Source organism: Cicer arietinum, chromosome 6 (assembly GCF_000331145.2).
Source record: "Cicer arietinum cultivar CDC Frontier isolate Library 1 chromosome 6, Cicar.CDCFrontier_v2.0, whole genome shotgun sequence".
Taxonomy (NCBI): Eukaryota; Viridiplantae; Streptophyta; class Magnoliopsida; order Fabales; family Fabaceae; genus Cicer; species Cicer arietinum.
In genome coordinates, this window is record NC_021165.2 from 62,217,945 (window position 1) to 62,238,256 (window position 20,312).

Genomic DNA, 20,312 nt, shown 5'->3' on the forward strand with positions numbered 1-20,312 from the left:
CGTATAAAAAAAAGCCTGCAGGATAACAAGCCGGCATATATATATATATATATATATATATATATATATATATATTATTTACTTCATTCTCCCCCCTTTTTTTTTCTTTCTAATTTCCATTGCCCTATTGCACATCAGGTATGTAAGCAACATATTATTCATAAAAAACAATATTATTTATTTGTTACCTGTATATTTTATAAAAATCAATACTAGTTATTTGTTATCTTCCATATATATTAGCAGTATATAAAACTTGAAAACCCTAATTGTTTATTATTAGTATTGAATATGAGTTTGTTTGAGAGGATTTGTTTAGAGGTAATAATTTGAGTTTGTTTGAGAGTATTTGTTTGACAGATAATAATATGTGCGTTTCAATGAAAATTTTATCTTTTAAACCAAAATTCATTTTTTAGGGTTTAAAGGGTGTTTGTTTCTGATTTTTTTTTAAAATATTTTAATGCGAATAAGGCTTTTAAATAGGCTTACAGGCCAGGCCATGATAGGCCGTAGGCCAGGCTCAGGCCGAAAAAAAGCCTATGATAGGCCGTAGGCCAGGCTTAGGCCTAAAAAATTCATCGTAGGCTAGGCTCAGGCCTTTCAAAGCCTGGCCTGGCCTGGCCTATTCCCACCCCTACTTACATTGGTTTGATTTTTTACCCGAACAAAAAATAACGGGTAATTTTCAAATTGATTTGGTTTGGATGTTCGGGTTGATTGGATTTATTTTGTCCACTTATACCCCTACACATTTGACCATTTGACATAAATTAGAAAAAAAATGATAAATGTACTAGATAATATCTTAGTTGGTTAGTTAATTACACTAGCTAATCAAATATTTTACACTAATTGGTTATGTATCTAATTGACTATATGAGTCTATGTAACCTTGATACAATACATTCTCTAAATTTACTATGTGTTCAATTTACTTTTTTCCATTTATCTTTTAATAGTTTTTTAAATAAATAACCATAGTAAAATGAAAGAAAGAGAATTGTAATTTTACTTTATTATTTGTATTAACCATGAGTGTATTTTTATCATCGTAGAAAATAATAACTTGAAAGTGATAAACATTATAAAAAGATTTATTTGTATGTTAATTGCAAGTTAGTTAAGATTTATTAGCATAGTTATGATTTTGTATAAAGTGTTCATTTGTGGCAAGTGGTGACTCACTACTTTTTGTTTACTAAATATAGAAAGTAATAGTAGTAGTTGAAATTTTGAAATGTTGCCATTCAAAGCCATCAAATTTCTCGGCTTATAAAAGGCATTCACATTATCTTCACCTTAAAAGAATTTCCTTCAATTCTGTTATATTCTATCAACACATTCCCACCAAATTTTTCCATCATGAATAAGAACAAAGAAGCATCTCTATATTCATTTCCCATTAATCTTGATGATTCATCTTTGAACCAAGCTTATGCTACAACAACTGCATTCTTTGCAATTCTTGGTGAATGGATGATCTTGATTCTCACATGTTCAATCGCATTGTTCTTCATTCCTCTCACTCCTTCTTTCACTCTTCATTCGACAACTTCTTCGGTTCTCAACGTCGATGGAAACAACTTCACAACCAACTTGGCCGTCGAGTTTCTCGCCGAAGATTCCAACACTATTGGAAGCACCATTCACTATGATTCCCTTCATGTCTCTCTCTTTCATCGCCATGAAAAACTCTCAACTTTCTCACTTCCTAGATATTTTTACCCCGAACCCGCGAAAGGTTCGACACAAGAAGCAAAGTTTTTTAATGTGTCCACGATCATCGATGAATGGAATGTCATGAATGATGATCATGGTCACGGAAATTCTTGCGGGTTTGTGTATTTGGATTTACAATTTAGTGCTAATGCAAGATATGTGCAACCGATTTGGCCTATTACGAAGGACAAACTTCAAGGTCATTGTGGTGAATTGAAAGTTGAAATGTGTTCTTTAGGTGCAAACAATGTTGTTGTTAATTCTTTTCTTGCAACTTGTGATGTTGATAGTGAATTAGTGAGTAAGGTTAGGATTGTGTTGTTTGGAATTTTGATTTTTCTTCTTGTAATTGCTGTGGCTGTTCCACTTCTTGTTGAGCATTTCTTTTGCTCTGCCACATTTTCTTGAATCTTAAGTTTCAATTTTCTATAGTTTTTTTTTCTTTTTCTAGGACATGTAAATTTGGTTTCTTTCATTGTGTCATGGATTTCAATTCCATAGTTGTGTCGTAGAGGTTTTGGTTTATCATGAAATGGAATCAAGATAAACTATAGTGTTAATGATATGTAACACTTTGATGATTGAAAGAGTTGTATGTGTTTGTACAAAATGAAATAATGTAATTTTCTTTCTTTTATTTCATTTTTTTATTAACCAAGATAAACTATTAGTATGATTCTTCTATGGATATTTTCTCAGCATACCATTTTTTGTTACAAAAACAATGTTCAGTTTTTTTAAGTGGTTATAATAAAATGAGATATTTTTAAAAATTAAAAATAACGACAAAATACAATTTATAATCTCGGAAAGACTTAAAAGTAACAAATTTGGATTTTGGTTTTCATTTTCTTTATTTTTATTTTTTAAATTCTTTAAACAGAAAAAAAAAAGTTTTAAAAAGGCGAGGGGTGTAAAAGAAATTAAACTTAAGTTTTTCAATTTGTTAATTGGGATTATACAAAAAATTAAAATAGTGCATATATGATGCATATTTATAGAGGAAGTCAGTCTTATTAGTCAATACACTGTGACCTACAAAATCTAACTATGATTTGCCTCAATCAATCTTGCAAGTGATGCGTGTTTTCTTCCTGTTATTGAGTGTATGTGGTGTTCCACGTTTGACCTTAATCTCTTTCCATTTTGCGGCATGACAATTCCCTCTAAAAACATAGAACACGAGATATGATGTTGAATTATCTATTTCCATGTGCTTTTTGTTGTTGTCAGTTTATAGTTGTCGAATGCTTGTCTCTTGTCGATGTTATTTGCATTTGAATCCAATTTTCATTGTCAATAATCATACATTTTAATGAAACGTTAACCTTATTTTGACTTCAACGTTAGGTCTCCATTATATCAGTCTAAGTTATTTGTCAATTGATTTTCAAACTTTCTAATGACACATCCCACATGATAAATAGACTGAATGTAGGCCCAATGACCCACATACTCGAAGTTTGGGACCAAACTGCAAGAGTTTGGAGGATGACTTTAGGAACAATATTGTTGCTAAGATCAAGTTCCACACATAAACGTTCAAAATGACCTCTTGAATAGACAGAGGTGAGATGAACTACGTTAAGCATGCATATATATATATATATATATAGTTCCTAAAGCATTACCAATCCTCCAAAGAAAAGTTTTATTAAAGAATTCTATAGACATGTTTGGCGTACCCACACAACAACATTCCTCTGAAATGTTTCTAGTATGAAGTGTTGTTATCTGCTGATGTGTTATTAATCTATTGGATGTGAACTGGTTGTAGTATTCAAGTTGGAGTATGCCATCCATTTTTATAGGTAACTTTTATAGGTTATTTCATTAACAATAATAACCTAATAAATTCAACATACATGCAACAACAGAGTTGTAATCACTAAATTCACAATAAAATAACTCATGCTAGCATCAAAGTTGTCCTAGACATAGGTCTATGACAAAGTGGTTGGGGGGAAGCTGCCCGCACTTGTGTGTGTATTTTGCTTCTAGTTGTTGAATAATTTTCTTCTTTTAAAAATTAATTATTACCCCATTAAAAATTATTAAATTATTTTATTTGTGAATAATTAAATGTTCAACGACATGAAATGTTGATTGTTGAATGATTGTTGATCACATTAAAATCGTAGAAGATATATTTGATGATATTGAAAATGAAAATAAAAAGAAAAAAAAATCTTTCAATAACTTAAATTACAAAAGTCCACAGAAAAATATAATTGGTAAATGAAAAAATATCTATAATTTTGTAGATATAAAGTAATATAATTTATGTAATCTTCAAATTTTTAGTTAATGATAATTATATTATTATTTTATTGCTTATATATTGATGTTTTCTTACATAAACATTTATAATATATAATTTTGTCTCCATTAATAATTTCTATATCCGTGGATGTGAACAACAAGACGGTCAGAAAGAGTATAACATAAATAATACATTCAATCAAATAACTTTTAGAAACGTTGAATCACTTTATTAATTATAGGAAGCTTAGAAGTGTGAGTTTGAACGTGAGAGTTTGATATATGGTAAGTAGAAATTGAATTCGATATTGTAAAAATTACATGCCCGCGGTCACTGCAATATATTAGACGGTACAGTTGCTATTTTAAATGTGATTTGATACAACAAAATATAATCGTACGTACCATACCATATATATATTTATTCAATATTTTAAATGAGATCAAGTTGAGTGCAGCAATTGACTTTTTGGCCAGAATTGGCATGTACTGCCCCATACTCTCCATTAATTATTGTTGGGCCTACCCTTCTCTTCACTCTTCACTATTCACCTATATAATAGAACCCCACTCAATTTATGTAACACAAGGTAGTGTACCAATCCCTGTAAATATTAACTCTATAAATTAACTCAAATTACCCAACATCGTACAACATAGTTAACAGATAATTAAATAGTTATCTTAAGCATGTTGTTGTGAATTTAATTTCGGACTAATTAATGCATAGAAAAGAAGCCATGTTGAAAGACCTGATTAGTCTAAACAATTAATCTCTAAAATACCTTGTCCAACAAAAAAAAAATCCAACTCATTGATTTTGGTACTATCTATTATTTTCATTTATTTTTCTTTGTCTTTATTCCTCTACATATATAAATGCAAACATTGTGCTAGAAACTTTCTCTAAATTTGGAGAGTAGAGATATTGCAACACAATCATATCAAACATTGCTTCATACAATGTCCATAAAAGAATGCAGCCACCACGACGACGAAGACCGCCGCCAACTCCTCCACCGCATACTGGCGGCGATAGCATCACTCATAATTCTAATACTCGTAACGATCTTCTTAATATGGATAATTCTCAAACCTACAAAACCACGTTTCACAATCCAAGACGCCACAATTTACACGTTCAACATCTCATCTCCAATTTCTTCACCTTTTCCAACACCAAACACACTTACTCTCACAATGCAAGTCACACTCTCAATTCATAACCCAAACAACAGAATCGGAATTTACTATCAAAAACTCCACGTGTACGGCTCTTATAAAAACCAGCAGATCTCACTCCCCACGGTAATTCCTGACACTTACCAAGGTCATAAGGATTTTACCGTTTGGTCGCCGTTTATTTACGGCGTTGGTGTTCCCGTTTCGCCGTCTAGACTTAGCGCTTTAGTACAAGATGAGAATAACGGAATGGTTTTGGTCAACGTTAAAGTTAACGGAAGGGTTAAGTGGAAAGTAGGGAGTTGGATCTCTGGAAGGTACCATATTTTTGTTAACTGTCCGGCTTATGTTAGGTTCGCCGGTGATCGGAATAATGGGATCGGAGTTGTTGCTCCGGCGGTTAAGTTTCAGCTTTTGCAAAGTTGTAGTGTTGACGTTTAGTCATCATGAGTGTAAGGATTTTAGTTTTTCTTTTTTTCTTTTAATTTTCTGTTAGAATTATTGTTAGATCATGCGCTTCATCGTGCTACTTTTGCTGTTTACAAATTTCTTACTATTTTTATTTTCCTTAGTATTTTAGTTAATTTTGTTTTTAGGAGTAATTTGTTAGATATATAATAAGTTTTATATGAAAAAAACTACATCAACAAAGATCTACGTAATGAGATTTGATTGAATAACTGTCTAAATAATTATATTATTGATGCATAATCTTTAAATTTTTCAACTTAATATAGCGTATTAAATTTTATTTTGTCATGTGATCGAACTTATAAATTAATTAATCAACAATAATTTATTCTATAGAAACTTGATATAGGTCTTATACTTAGTCGACCAAGGCTGTCTTGTTATTTGGGAAGGAAGCAACATTGGATCCCTCGTTCTATATTAAATATAGCCTTAAATACATTTTCCCCAAAGTTTTTTAATTGAGCAATTTTGTTCCCTTCTAATTTTAAATAAACAATTTTAGTATTACATTCATCCCATTATGATTTTATAGTCATTCACTCATTTATTTAAAAAGCATTGCAAACTTGACATTATTTAATTTAGAAAATAATTAAAAAAGTAGCAAGTATGTGTATCAAATAACACTTCTAATTTATTTACCAAAATAATGTCACGTCAGTAATTGATAAATAAATAAATAAAAATTGAGTGGAGGACTATGTAATCATTCATTTGAATTTAAGGAGACAAAATCGCATAACTAGAAAACTTGAGAGAGAAAAATCGCATAGATATTAGGATTTGTCTGATATGAATGTCTAAAAAATATGGTCTAATGGTGGATAAAATAGTGAGGTGCACATTTAGAGTCGAACTATGTTCCCTAGGCATTAAGTATTAACTAAGTTTTCAATGGAAAAATATCTAGAGTCTTCAATAGAAAAAAGGTTGAATAAATTTTTTAGTTTATATAAAATCTTATTATTTTATTTTTAATTTTTATAAAAAAAATCATCAACTTTTATTCTCTTAAAAGAATTTCTTTTCATTTTTTATCTCTGAGCTTAAAATAACTATTGAATATTATTTAATTTTTTTTATGTTTTTTTCAAGAATATTTAGAACATATATTTAAAATAAAAAAAAATAGTGAATTAAACATGAGTTTTTAAGTTTTTTATGCTTAAAAATTCATATTTAATTTATTGTTTGTTAAAAAATTTTAAATTTTTGTAGTTCTTAAAATGTCCCAATTATTACTGCAAAAGATTATTTTAAAATTAGAAAGATACTCAATAGTTGATATAAAATATGAAGAAAAAAAATTTAAATAACAGTAAATAGAAAAATTTATTATAACTAAAAATAAAATAATAAGATTTTATAAAAACTCAAAACTTATTTAATTAACTTCAAAGAAAAAATCGAGAAATCCTATTTCATTGCACGTAGAAATGTTGCGATTAGATTTCATTTGAAAAAAAAAAAGTGTTTGGTTCACTTAATAATGAGTTAGTCATATCCTCTAGAATTCATCTTTCGTTGTTAATTAATCTGATGACTTTTTTGAGTAAGTTGTAAGTACGTTTAAACCTTGAGGTTTATTCCTTCTGTAAGTACTGAAATTCAAGTCATCTACATTTTTTAATAAAAAGGAAAAAGGGCGTCAATTTTTTTTACATATTTTTTTGGTACTTAGAGGGGAAGAGAGCCCCTAATTTTTTTACATTTTAATTTTAGTACTATTAATTATTAGTTTCATGAATGCTCCCATAGCTTTAGGATCATGTCCTTAGTTCACACAACACACGTCACATTCATAACCTAGTATTTAATTTTTAATTAAGGCGACGACGACAAAGTGTTTCACTGGTTTTGTTTGGTTTGGTTTGTTGTATTTTCTTGGTTATATATCTTAACTTGTACTATTCTACTGATCTGATGCTTAAGAATAAAAAGAAAGCGAGTAATTGTAAAATCTATTTTATTTTATTAAAAAAAATTTATGAGTTGGGTTCCAAAACTCATCAAGAGACCAACTCCTTGTCAACTACTGAACTAAAATTTCACTAAAATAAAATATATATCTTAAATCATAGTGTATATTTTGGTGCAATATGTTCAAAATTTAAGCATTAGTAAAACAATTCCGAGACTATATTTTATTATGCACTAAAGGTATAAAACTTTTCATATATGCTTTTAATTAAATTATATTGTACTGTCATTTTATTATATATGTTTGTTTCAAATAATCATAACACGATTTGATGATTTTAGAAAGTTGAAATAACAAATACGTCATAAGTTCAATTCATTTCTCAAACAAAATTAATATATATTTGTTTCTAAAATATCTCCAAAAATATAGACATGCATGTATATGTTTTAACATGGTATTGTAGATCGACAAGATTTGATTTAGTTGACTTGGTACATTTTATATTGGGAAATTTTTATATGAAATGCAAGGATTCAAAATTTGTATTAAAATTACCTTGGATCGATCACTAATTAACCACTTCCTCCGATTTTATATATAAGAAAAAGAAATATTTCATATACTTTAAGAAAAATAATTGATCTTATTTTATTTGTTCAAAATAATGAAAAAAAAAATATTAATTGAATTATTCAAATTACTCCTCATTAAAATTTGTTCTATGAAAATAAAAGAGTTATTAAAAAAATAAAGACTTAATTATATTTTTAATCTTCCTATTTTTATTGATTCGCGAAATTGATCTATCTATTTTAAAAGTCGACAGTTTTGATCATTTCTAATTTTTTAACTAAAAAATAATGACGTGATATGTTTTAAATAATGTGACATTTACATATACAATGACATAGAATGTTTAACACCCATAAAATTTGAATAAAACGCCATAAAAACTTAGATTTCAACTTAAAACTTTGTTCTTCATATTTTTAATTTAATTAATGACATACTAATAATTAATACATCTAGATGGTTTTATATCATATAATTATATGTCACATCATTAAAAATATGTCAAATTGTTATTTTTTAGTTCAAAAATCTAAAAAAAAGATAAAAAATGTTGACTTTTAAATTAAGTGATTAATTCAATGAATCGATAATAATAGAGGAACTAAAACTGCAATTAAAGCAAAAATAAAATAAATTTTAAATTAATGAAAAATCTATTGTAAAAATAATAGCACTATTTATAGTAGAATTAATTAACTTTTAATTATATTTAAACTACAAAATAATTACTTTTTAATATAAAAAAAATATTAAAAATCTCACACACAACTGCGAAATTTTAAATTTAAATTTAAGACGTGGGTCTAATTATATCAACATTAATTCAATTAGGCACCGTTTATACTTAATATTGAAAGGAATCATTAAGAACATACACATCCATCGTGATCATATAATTATTTTTTGGTACAGCAATTTTACAATATTATATTTTCAAAAACATAAACACAGAATTTTGCGGGACCACGTATGACAAGAGGAAATAAAGGCAAAAACCGTTAATGTTGAAAGAAAGATTCATGGCGGTTTGTTAGTTTTACTTTTACCTTCAACATTATTGCAACTTTATGAAATGTAAGGTTCAGTAGATTTTAAAAGAAACACGAATTAACTCGTTCCACCAACTTCCACTGTGAACCATTCCTCATTTCTCGTTTTTAAACTTTCCATCCACAATGTACTCAAAGTTAAGCTAATTTCTATATTAGACAAACAATAAATGGTAACTTGATAAGATGGTAATATTAATTTGTAAGTCGATGTTTAGTTGGAAGATTTTTTATTTCTATCCTTAATATTTATGAGGAAAAACAATCTCATTTTTATGTTACTGTCAACTATTTTTTACATAATGACCATTGGAAGGTTCCTCGTGTTCTTTTGCAAATTACCTTCAACTTGACTACTTTTCTTGCTAACACTACTATTTTTAATTTTGATTGGATCGTTTAGTTTAGAAATTAAATAATTATGGAGTTTTAAACTTTAGAGAAGCTTGTATATTATTCACTACGCCAACAATGACATTTAACAGCGCCCATTTTACAGCGCTTACTAAACACAAGCGCTGTTGTAATTATATTTTAAAAATAACGGAACCTATTACAGCGCTTTTGATTCAAAGCGCTGTAAAACAAGCGCTGTAGTAGGTCATATAACGTTTGCGCATCACGTTATAAGGCTTTTACAGCGCTTGTCAAAGAAGCGTTGTAAAAGGAAGCGCTTTCGCGTATCAGTTACAACGCTTTTTTCACAAGCGCTGTAAAACACATGCGCTTTCATTGAATTTAACTACCTATTACAGCGCTTTTTTCACAAGCGCTGTAAAATACATCTTTAAAATAATTATATACGTTGGAAACCCTCATCTCCTCTACATCTTTCAAATAATTATATACGTTGGAAACCCTCATATCCTCTACATCTTTCAAATAATTATATACGTTGGGAACCCTAATATCCTCTACGTACTGTGCGGCCATCTACGTTGTCTAAGGTATTTTTTACACATGATCTGTTATGTTTTGAAATTGTCAAAAATTGTCAAAAACTCATACCACATGATCTGTTCTGTTTTGAAATTGTTAGTTGATATTGGTTTCTTTTTGAAACTTGTTGATATGTTTTGAAAGCTTATTATTTTTGTTACTGCATTTATATAGGTGGTATAATATGGATAGGAAATGGATTTCAGCCAATCGATTGTCAAAAGAGTATGAAATTGGAGTGAAGGAGTTTGTTGAGTTTGCAGTGAAGAATGCAAAAGATCCAAATAGAGTAGTTTGTCCTTGTTTAAAATGTTGTTTTGGAAAACGTGTTAGAGAAGATGAATTAGAAGGACATCTAGTATGTAATGGAATTGATCAAAGCTACACATGTTGGATAAGACATGGTGAGAAAAAAAAAAAGGAAACATTAATTTTGAGAATAGTTCGACATATGCTTCAACTGACTTCGATACAGATACATATGAGCCGGACCGAGTTGATGAGATTGCAAAAGCAGTTGAAGAAGATCTTCGAGATTGTCCTAAAATGTTTGAAAGTTTGTTGAGTGATGCAGAGAAAGAATTATATAATGGTTGTACTAAATTCACAAGACTGTCAGCGATATTAAAGTTGTACAACTTAAAAGCGAGTAATGGATGGTCTGATAAAAGCTTTACAGAATTATTAACACTCATAAAAGATATGTTGCCAGATGATAATGAACTTCCCAGTCGAACCTACGAGGCTAAACGGATTTTGTGTTCTATTGGAATGAGTTACGAAAGGATTCATGCGTGTCCTAACGATTGCATTTTATTTCGAAACGAATATGAACTACTTAAGGCGTGTCCGAAATGCAATGTCTCTCGATATAAGAAGAAAGAATCTACTCCAGCAAAAGTCGTGTGGTATTTTCCTATAATACCAAGATTTAGGCGCATGTATCGCAGTGAAGAAGATTCAAAACACTTGACATGGCATGCAGATGAAAGAATTAGAGATGGAATGTTTCGACACCCTGCAGATTCCCCACAATGGGCAAAAATTGATCACGAGTATCCTGAATTCGGGATAGAGTCAAGAAATCTAAGACTTGCACTTTCTACTGATGGAATGAATCCACATGGTCTTCAAAGCATCTCACATAGCACGTGGCCTGTGATTTTGGTAATATATAACCTACCTCCATGGTTATGTATGAAGCGTAAGTTTATGATGTTGTCTCTGTTAATTTCTGGACCCAAACAACCGGGGAATGATATCGACGTATACTTGACTCCTCTAATCGAAAATTTAAAAAGTATGTGGGAGACAGGTGTGGAAGTTTATGATGGGTATAAGAAAGAATGTTTCAATTTGAGGGCTATGTTGTTCGGCACAATTAATGATTTTCCAGCATATGGTAATTTATCAGGATATAGCATTAAAGGTCAGTGTGCATGTCCTATATGTGAAGAGAGTACAAATTGGATGCGGTTGAAACATTGTAAGAAGAATGTGTTTCTTGGACATCGTAGATTTTTACCTTATAGTCATCAGTATCGTGGGTGGAGAAATGCATTCAATGGAAAATCAGAGGAAGGTAAAGCTCCTTTAGCACCGACTGGATATCAAATACTTGAAAAAGTACAAGGTTTGACCAATAAATTTGGCAAACCTTTTGCGGGAGAGCTGGTGAAAACTGGGTGGAAGAAAAAGTCAATTTTCTTTGAATTGCCATATTGGAAGTCATTGTATGTAAGACATTTCCTCGATGTGATGCATATTGAGAAAAATGTATTTGAAAGTGTTATTGGTACGTTACTCAATGTTCCAGGAAAGTCTAAAGATGGCGTCAATGCAAGATTGGACTTGGTCGATATGGGAATAAGAAATGAACTGGCTCCAGTAAAGAAAGGAAATCGCACATATCTACCTCCAGCCGCTCATACTCTATCTAGAAAGGAAAAAATTGTTTTATGTAAATTTCTACACGAAGTTAAAGTTCCAGAAGGATACTCTTCGAACATTAAAAATTTGGTTTGTATGAAAGACCTCAAGTTAAAAGGTTTGAAGACCCATGATTGTCATATTATAATGGAGCATTTGCTACCAATAGGTATACGTTCCATTTTACCTGAAAAAGTTCGACTAGCCTTAACTAGATTATGTTTCTTCTTCAGGGAAATTTGTAGTAAAGTGATCGACCCTCAGAAATTACCGACATTGCAGAGGGAAATTGTTGTTACTTTGTGTGAGCTTGAAATGTATTTCCCACCATCGTTTTTTGATATAATGGTTCACCTTACTGTTCATCTGGTTAAGGAGACACAACTTTGTGGGCCAGCTTATATGAGATGGATGTATCCGATAGAACGATATATGAAAATATTAAAAGGGTACGTAAAAAGTAGAAGTCGACCAGAAGGTTGTATTGCTGAACGATACATTGTTGAAGAGGCTGCTGAATTTTGTACTGAATATCTGTCCAATGTTGAATCCATAGGGCTTCCCATGTCTCGTCATTCGGGAAGACTATCAGGAGAAGGGATAACTGGAAGGAGACTACTGACTATATCAAGGACAGAATGGGAGCAGGCACAATTGTATGTTCTGCACAATGATGATGAGGTTCAACCGTATGTTACAATACACATTGATCAGTTATCTCGTTTGAACATGAATAGGAATCAAAATTGGATAACTCGAGAGCACAATCGAAGTTTTGTAACATGGTTAAAAAATCACATAATGTCAAAATTTGATATAGACCCCGGATCAATTTCAAATAGATTGAGGTGGCTAGCAAATGGTCCGAGCTTACATGTCTTTTCTTACACTGGTTATGTTATTAACGGCTACACATTTTATACCAAAGAACAAGATGATCAGACCACTATGCAAAATAGTGGAGTCACTCTCGTAGCTGAAGCGATGCATGTCTCAAGTGCAAAAGACAAAAACCCAATATATGCAAATCTATCATATTTTGGGGTTATCGAGCGCATATGGGAGTTAGACTACACAATGTTTCGTGTTCCCATATTTGGTTGCAAGTGGGTCGATAATAATAATGGCGTTCGGATTGATGAGTCAGGATTCTTGCTTGTCGATTTTAATAGGGTGGGATACAAAGACGAGCCTTTTATTTTAGCGTCGCAAGCTCAACAAGTGTTTTATGTCACTGATCCTTCTAATGATAAATGGTCTGTTGTCCTATCGACCAATAAAATAAGTGATGATAACAATAATGATGAAGATGTTGGTAATGATCTTTTATTTGCAACATCACAACAACCACATGAAATTGATTCAACTGATGATGGTTTATATCTTAGAGATGATCATGATGAGGGAATTTGGATTAATCCATCGTTTCGTATTGTAAATGGACAAACAAATGTGAATGTCACCAGGAAAAGAAGAAGGGCATCTTAATGTATATATATGTTTAATTGTTTTATATAAGCTATGCATGTAATCTGAACTGTGTTATTGTAAATATGCATGTAATCTGAATTGAGTGTTTTATACTAAGTTCTGATTAATTTATTTTCTGATTAATTTATTTTCTGCTTATATTTAGCTTGATTTGAGTGTTTTATACCAAGTTCATGTAACAATGAGTGTTTTATATTTAGCTTGATTTACATGAACTGAACTGAATATAAATTAGTAATTTACATGAACTGAACTGAACTGAATAGAGAGATTCTCTTTTGCTCAGTGCATATATATATATAGATTCTTCAGAATACTCATTTCTAATAATTCATCATCTCCTAAAGTATTGTGATAAAGACAATGATAACAATATTTTTAATCCAATAAACAATGATAAAAATGTTTTTAATGTCATCCCAACCCAAATAAACCAAACACAAAAATAAAATAAAGAGACATTTTACAGCGCTTATCTTAAAAAGCGCTGTAAAAGATCCTTTTAAAAATAAAATAATGAGTGTTTTATACCTTTTACAGCGCTTTTCACACAAAGCGCTGTAAACGACTCTTTTGAAAGTGAGTAAAAAAGACATTTTACAGCGCTTATTTGACAAAGCGCTGTAAAAAAGCTTTAAAAATAATATTCATCAGACACCTAATTTCTTCAAACACCTTGTACGCATCATGGGAATCCAAAAAACATCAGACACAAACCCATTTCTTCAAACACCTTGTACGCATCATGGGAATCCAAAAAACATCAGACACAAACCCATTTCTTCAAACACCTTGTACGCATCATGGGAATCCCCAAAAACACCAGACACAAACCCATTTTTCGCAACATGGCAATGATCCTGAATACCAATTAAGTTTCGATTTAAGAAGGAAAGAGAATGTAAAGAGATAAAAAGGGTGTTGAGGTGGAGATTGAATTGTGAAAGAGTAAGCTTTGATGTTTGTGAAGAAGATGCATAAAAGGAGAAGAGTTTGGTGAAGAGGAAGGGATTTTTGTGGTGACCAGTTACTACTATGTGGGTTTTGCATGCATGTTGAGCTTGTTTAAAAAATAACATAACATAACAAAACACAAAAACAATAAGGCCTTTTACAGCGCTTATTTGGAAAAAGCGCTGTAAAAGAGCCTTTTAAAATTAACATAAAGAGACATTTTAGAGCGCTTATGTGGAAAAGCGCTGTAAAAGGCTTTAAAAAACATTCATATAACATAATAACACACGGAGGTCTTTTACAGCGCTTATTTGGGAAAAGCGCTGTAAAAGAGCCTCTTAAAATTAACATAAAGAGACATTTTAGAGCGCTTATGTGTAAAAGCGCTGTAAAAGGCATTCAAATAACATAATAACACACGGAGGTCTTTTACAGCGCTTATTTGAAAAAAGCGCTGTAAAAGAGCCTTTTAAAAATTTAACTAAAGAAGCCTTTTAGAGCGCTTATGTGTGAAAGCGCTGTAAAAGGCATTCATATAACATAATAACACACGGAGGTCTTTTACAGCGCTTATTTGAAAAAAGCGCTGTAAAAGAGCCTTTTAAAAATTTAACTAAAGAAGCCTTTTAGAGCGCTTATGTGTGAAAGCGCTGTAAAAGGCATTCATATAACATAATAACACACGGAGGTCTTTTACAGCGCTTATTTGAAAAAAGCGCTGTAAAAGGCATTCAAATAACATAATAACACACGGAGGTCTTTTACAGCGCTTATTTGAAAAAAGCGCTGTAAAAGGCATTCAAATAACATAATAACACACGGAGGTCTTTTACAGCGCTTATTTGAAAAAAGCGCTGTAAAAGAGCCTTTTAAAAATTTAACTAAAGAAGCCTTTTAGAGCGCTTTACAAAATAAGCGCTGTAAAAGGCTTATAAAAAGCGCTGTAAAAGTGTTACGTATATATAACAGTTACCTCTTCAGTTTCCTCTTCATTACGTAACCTTCATCTCAACCTTCATTTCTTCTCTTCTTTTGCAAACCCTATCATCCCGTCCTTTACGAACCTTATTTCCACGATCATCTCCTTCATTTCGAACCTTATTTCCATCCAAGATCATCTCTCCCATTTCACACAATATATTTTCATTGAAATACGTAACCCTCATTACGTATTTCTTCAAACCGTATTTCTGTGAACCATATTTCTGTGAACTTTCTGCAAACCCTCTTTTCTTTGCATTTCGTCTTTCTTCGAACCATCATTATTCAGGTATTGATGTTATTAAATTTTTGTAATCATTAGAATGCATGTTGAGCTTTTTTAAGATATACTGATACATGTTGAGTTTGTTTATAATAATGCATGATCCATGTTGAGCTTGTTGATGTTATACTAAAGTGCATGTTGAACTTGTTGTAGTTAAATGGATACAAACAAAGATTTAGAAGTTCAAAATGAAGAAGTTGGCACCTCTAAGACTTACGAAAAAGAAGTCAAACGTGGTGCAACTATCATGCAAAGGGTGATTAAAGCACGGAGCAGTGGCATTAAATTTGAGGTATACTATATATACTCTGTTTGCTGTGTGTTTTTTTATCTTTTTTTAGGGTTTAGGGCATGTACTTACTATATGAGTTTATTAGGTTGGCTGGAACGAGAGTGGTCAGCCAGTTGACCCCAACAGCTCCATGTTTGTAAGCTACATTGGGGCTGTTGTTCGTCAAAATGTCCCAATAACAATAGACAACTGGAGAGATAAGGCGTTGAAGGATGCCAAAGATATCATCTGGAATGACATTCAAGTAAATATTTTGATCTACTCTTTTGTCATTTATAATTTTTTTTCTGTAAAATACATTACTTATAATTGTTTTCATTGCAGACCACTTTTGTTCTTGATGAGGAACGAAAGTCATATGTTTTGAGAGTTGCTGGGAAAATCCATCGTGGATTTAGATCCCATCTCTCAAATTTCTATCTAAAAGATAGAGAAGGAAACACAAATGCTGAACCTCCAAAGATATATCAACATTATATATCAAAGGATGAATGGAGTGCATTTGTTTCCAAACGTTCTGACCCGGCGTTTGTCGTAAGTGATTAATTTATTAGCATTTGTGTTTTATTATTCATATTCGTAGCGTATTTTAAATTTTTACACAATTGCTATTTTTTTTTTATATAGAATATTAGTAAGGCAAATCGCGAACGGGCAAGCAACCCAAAACACCCATACAAGAAATCACGTATGGGATATGCACGCCTTGAACAAAAAATTGTAAGTAATTAAACATCACTTGTAATTTGTATTATAAACTATAGTGTGTAACTAATTTGTATAGAAAGCGCTGTAATATGCCCACCCATAATTTCATATATGGGTGTGCATTTTACAGCGCTTTTTTGAGAAAGCGCTGTAATATGCACACCCATATATGAAATTATGGGTGGGCATATTACAGCGCTTTTGTGAGAAAGCGCTGTAATATGCCCACCCATAATTTCATATTATGGGTCTGCATTTTACAGCGCTTTTCTTGTACATTTTACAGCGCTTTCTCACGAAAGCGCTGTAGAAGGTGCACCATTAAAGCGCTTTAGAACAACATTTTACAGCGCTTTTTAAAAACAGCGCTGTAAAATGTGTGTTTTTTTTTTTTAAACGTTGTAAATTAATTATTTGAAATGAAAAGTGCTTTTTAGCTTTTTATGGCACTTTTTTTAAAAAGCGCTGTCTTTTATCATTGTACCCAAAATTATTTTTGATCCAAAATCACTTCACAATCAGTGCACACAACAACAAAACATATTCAAATACCATAAGCAGTTCACACAATCAGTAGAACATAAATCAGAACTCTGTAACTTTTTTAACATATATGTAACTCTGTAATTTACAACCTAAGTAACTACATTCAGATACATATATACAACCTAATTTACAACCTAATTACCTACATTCAGATACGTATATATATATAACCTAATTTACAACCTAAACTACATTCAGATCCATATGCATGTTCATATATTGTGTCCTATGATCATTTACATATAATAACTAACAGAATATACATTATATGCACTAGCTACCATATAATATTCAGATCCCTTGCCCAGCAGCAAGCTATTTCCCAGAAAATCAAATAATTTTCATGTCAAGCACGTACTGACACCATTCTTCCTTTAATTCCATCAGATCTTCCTCAGAATATGATGGACTGGAATTGGCAAAGTACTGCAATATAAAAATTGAACATATTATATTAAGTTAGTATCAAATATATAGATAATTTATATATGAAAATCATATAATGCAAATACCGTACCGTTTCTGGGATAATAGTTTTATTCTTCTCAACAATCTCCTTCATGAATCTCAATATGTAGTACCCACAGTCGATGTTATTTGTTTGACGAGGGCACTTTATTGAGATCCATGTAATGTTATTAGACTTCTGCTTCGACACTTTAGCACCTCTTTGAGCTCGATAAACTTTTAAGGCACTATCGAATGAATAAATGTGATTATTAGAGCATGAATATTTATATATATATATATAAATATTCATGCTCTAATAATCACATTTATTCATTCGATAGTGCCTTAAAAGTTTATCGAGCTCAAAGAGGTGCTAAAGTGTCGAAGCAGAAGTCTAATAACATTACATGGATCTCAATAAAGTGCCCTCGTCAAACAAATAACATCGACTGTGGGTACTACATATTGAGATTCATGAAGGAGATTGTTGAGAAGAATAAAACTATTATCCCAGAAACGGTACGGTATTTGCATTATATGATTTTCATATATAAATTATCTATATATTTGATACTAACTTAATATAATATGTTCAATTTTTATATTGCAGTACTTTGCCAATTCCAGTCCATCATATTCTGAGGAAGATCTGATGGAATTAAAGGAAGAATGGTGTCAGTACGTGCTTGACATGAAAATTATTTGATTTTCTGGGAAATAGCTTGCTGCTGGGCAAGGGATCTGAATATTATATGGTAGCTAGTGCATATAATGTATATTCTGTTAGTTATTATATGTAAATGATCATAGGACACAATATATGAACATGCATATGGATCTGAATGTAGTTTAGGTTGTAAATTAGGTTATATATATATACGTATCTGAATGTAGGTAATTAGGTTGTAAATTAGGTTGTATATATGTATCTGAATGTAGTTACTTAGGTTGTAAATTACAGAGTTACATATATGTTAATAAAGTTACAGAGTTCTGATTTCTGTTCTACTGATTGTGTGAACTGATTGTCTATAATATGTTCTGTTCTACTGATTGTCTATAATATGTTCTGTTCTACTGATTGTCTATAATATGTTCTGTTCTACTGATTGTGAAGTGATTTTGGATCAAAATAATTTTGGATACAAAGATAAAAGACAGCGCTTTTTAAAAAAAATGCCATAAAAAGCTAAAAAGCGCTTTTCATTTCAAATAATTATTTTACAGCGTTTAAAAAAAAAACACACACACACACATTTTACAGCGCTTTTTTTAAAAAGCGCTGTAAAATGTTGTTCTAAAGCGCTTTAATGGTGCACCTTTTACACCGCTTTCGTGAGAAAGCGCTGTAAAATGTACAAGAAAAGCGCTGTAAAATGCAGACCCATAATATGAAATTATGGGTGGGCATTTTACAGCGCTTTTTTGAGGAAGCGCTGTAATATGCACACCCATATATGAAATTATGGTTGGGCATATTACAGCGCTTGTTTGAGGAAGCGCTGTAATATGCCCACCCATATATGAGTTATGGGTGTGCATTTTAGAGCGCTTTTTTGAGAAAGCGCTGTAAAATGCACACCCATAACTCATATAATGGGGTGCATATTACAGCGCTTTTTGTGAAGAAGCGCTGTAAAATGTGCATAACAAGCGCGCGTTGTATTTACATGTTTTATAGCGCTTTTTTAGAAGCGATGTTGTATCATTTACAGCGCTCGTTTCCACAGCGCTTATTTTTTTGAAAAAGCGCTGTAAATGGCTTAAAAAAAGCGCTGTAATATGCGTTTTTTCGCGTAGTGATTCAAGGTTTCTGAACATAACAAGCTTTTAGTAGTTTGACTCTTGGGTCGACTCTGGATAATAACATTTCTCTCTCCAAGTCTATTAGGTTTTGGAGATTACTACACAACAAAATGTTTATTGATAATAATTAAATTTTTCGTGGTTGTCAAATTATTTTAAGATGTGGGCTTTATCACTATGCAATGGAGACTGACAATCATATTTTTCTGTTATGCTCATTGCAAATAGACTTTGTTTCTGGTTGTGCTCTATTTTTTGCTCTCAAATTGATACTACTTCAGTTCAAAATCTTCTTATCATTAATGACAAATGTTGGTATCATCAATGCAGAGCTATTTTGGCCAACATCATCTTTACTATTGACATTATTTGGTTCTGCAGAAATCAAGTCTGCTTTGAAGGTAAGAGTCTTGTTTTTCACATAAGTGAAGTAACTAAATATCACTAGAAGGGAGATGAATAGAGATATTGTTGTTTTAAAATTTCTAGTGGATTGTTTTAAAGTTGTATACTGTAAGAGAGGATGAAATGCAATTTATATGAGGATAAATGTAAGAAACATAAATATTAAAGCATGTCAAGAGGACACACGTAAATTTATATTGGTTCACTTAAAATGGGTTATGTCCAATTCTTCACAAACTTGTGAGTTTCACTATAGTTCAAAATGACTTGTCTTCTAACAGGATCTTTTCTTTTATGTGTTTGTTTTTCAGTCTCATCAGGCTTACACTATTTTCCTTT

General features: G+C 31.2%; 1 protein-coding gene, 1 long non-coding RNA gene and 1 other non-coding gene across 3 annotated transcripts; all 3 read left to right on the plus strand.

The window, feature by feature from the left end:
* The first annotated feature begins 4,867 nt into the window (after positions 1–4,867).
* On the plus strand, positions 4,868–5,745 carry LOC101504290 (NDR1/HIN1-like protein 1). The gene has a single exon (XM_004506159.4). The coding sequence runs from the start codon at positions 4,948–4,950 to the stop codon at positions 5,605–5,607; it is 660 nt and encodes a 219-aa protein (XP_004506216.1). The 5' UTR covers positions 4,868–4,947; the 3' UTR covers positions 5,608–5,745.
* A 4,269-nt stretch (positions 5,746–10,014) lies between these two features.
* On the plus strand, positions 10,015–10,737 carry LOC140920988 (uncharacterized). The gene is made up of 2 exons (XR_012163805.1): positions 10,015–10,133; positions 10,300–10,737. It is a non-coding gene; the product is annotated as an uncharacterized lncRNA (long non-coding RNA).
* Positions 10,738–16,875: 6,138 nt separating this feature from the next.
* LOC113787323 (small nucleolar RNA SNORA69) lies at positions 16,876–17,003 on the plus strand. Its single transcript, XR_003473830.1, has one exon. It is a non-coding gene; the product is annotated as a small nucleolar RNA SNORA69 (small nucleolar RNA).
* The last annotated feature ends 3,309 nt before the right edge of the window (positions 17,004–20,312 follow it).

Bases quoted from the DNA above. Each gene is read 5' to 3' on its own strand.
- LOC101504290 (XM_004506159.4), top strand. From the start codon at position 4,948: ATGTCCATAAAAGAATGCAGCCACCACGACGACGAAGACCGCCGCCAA.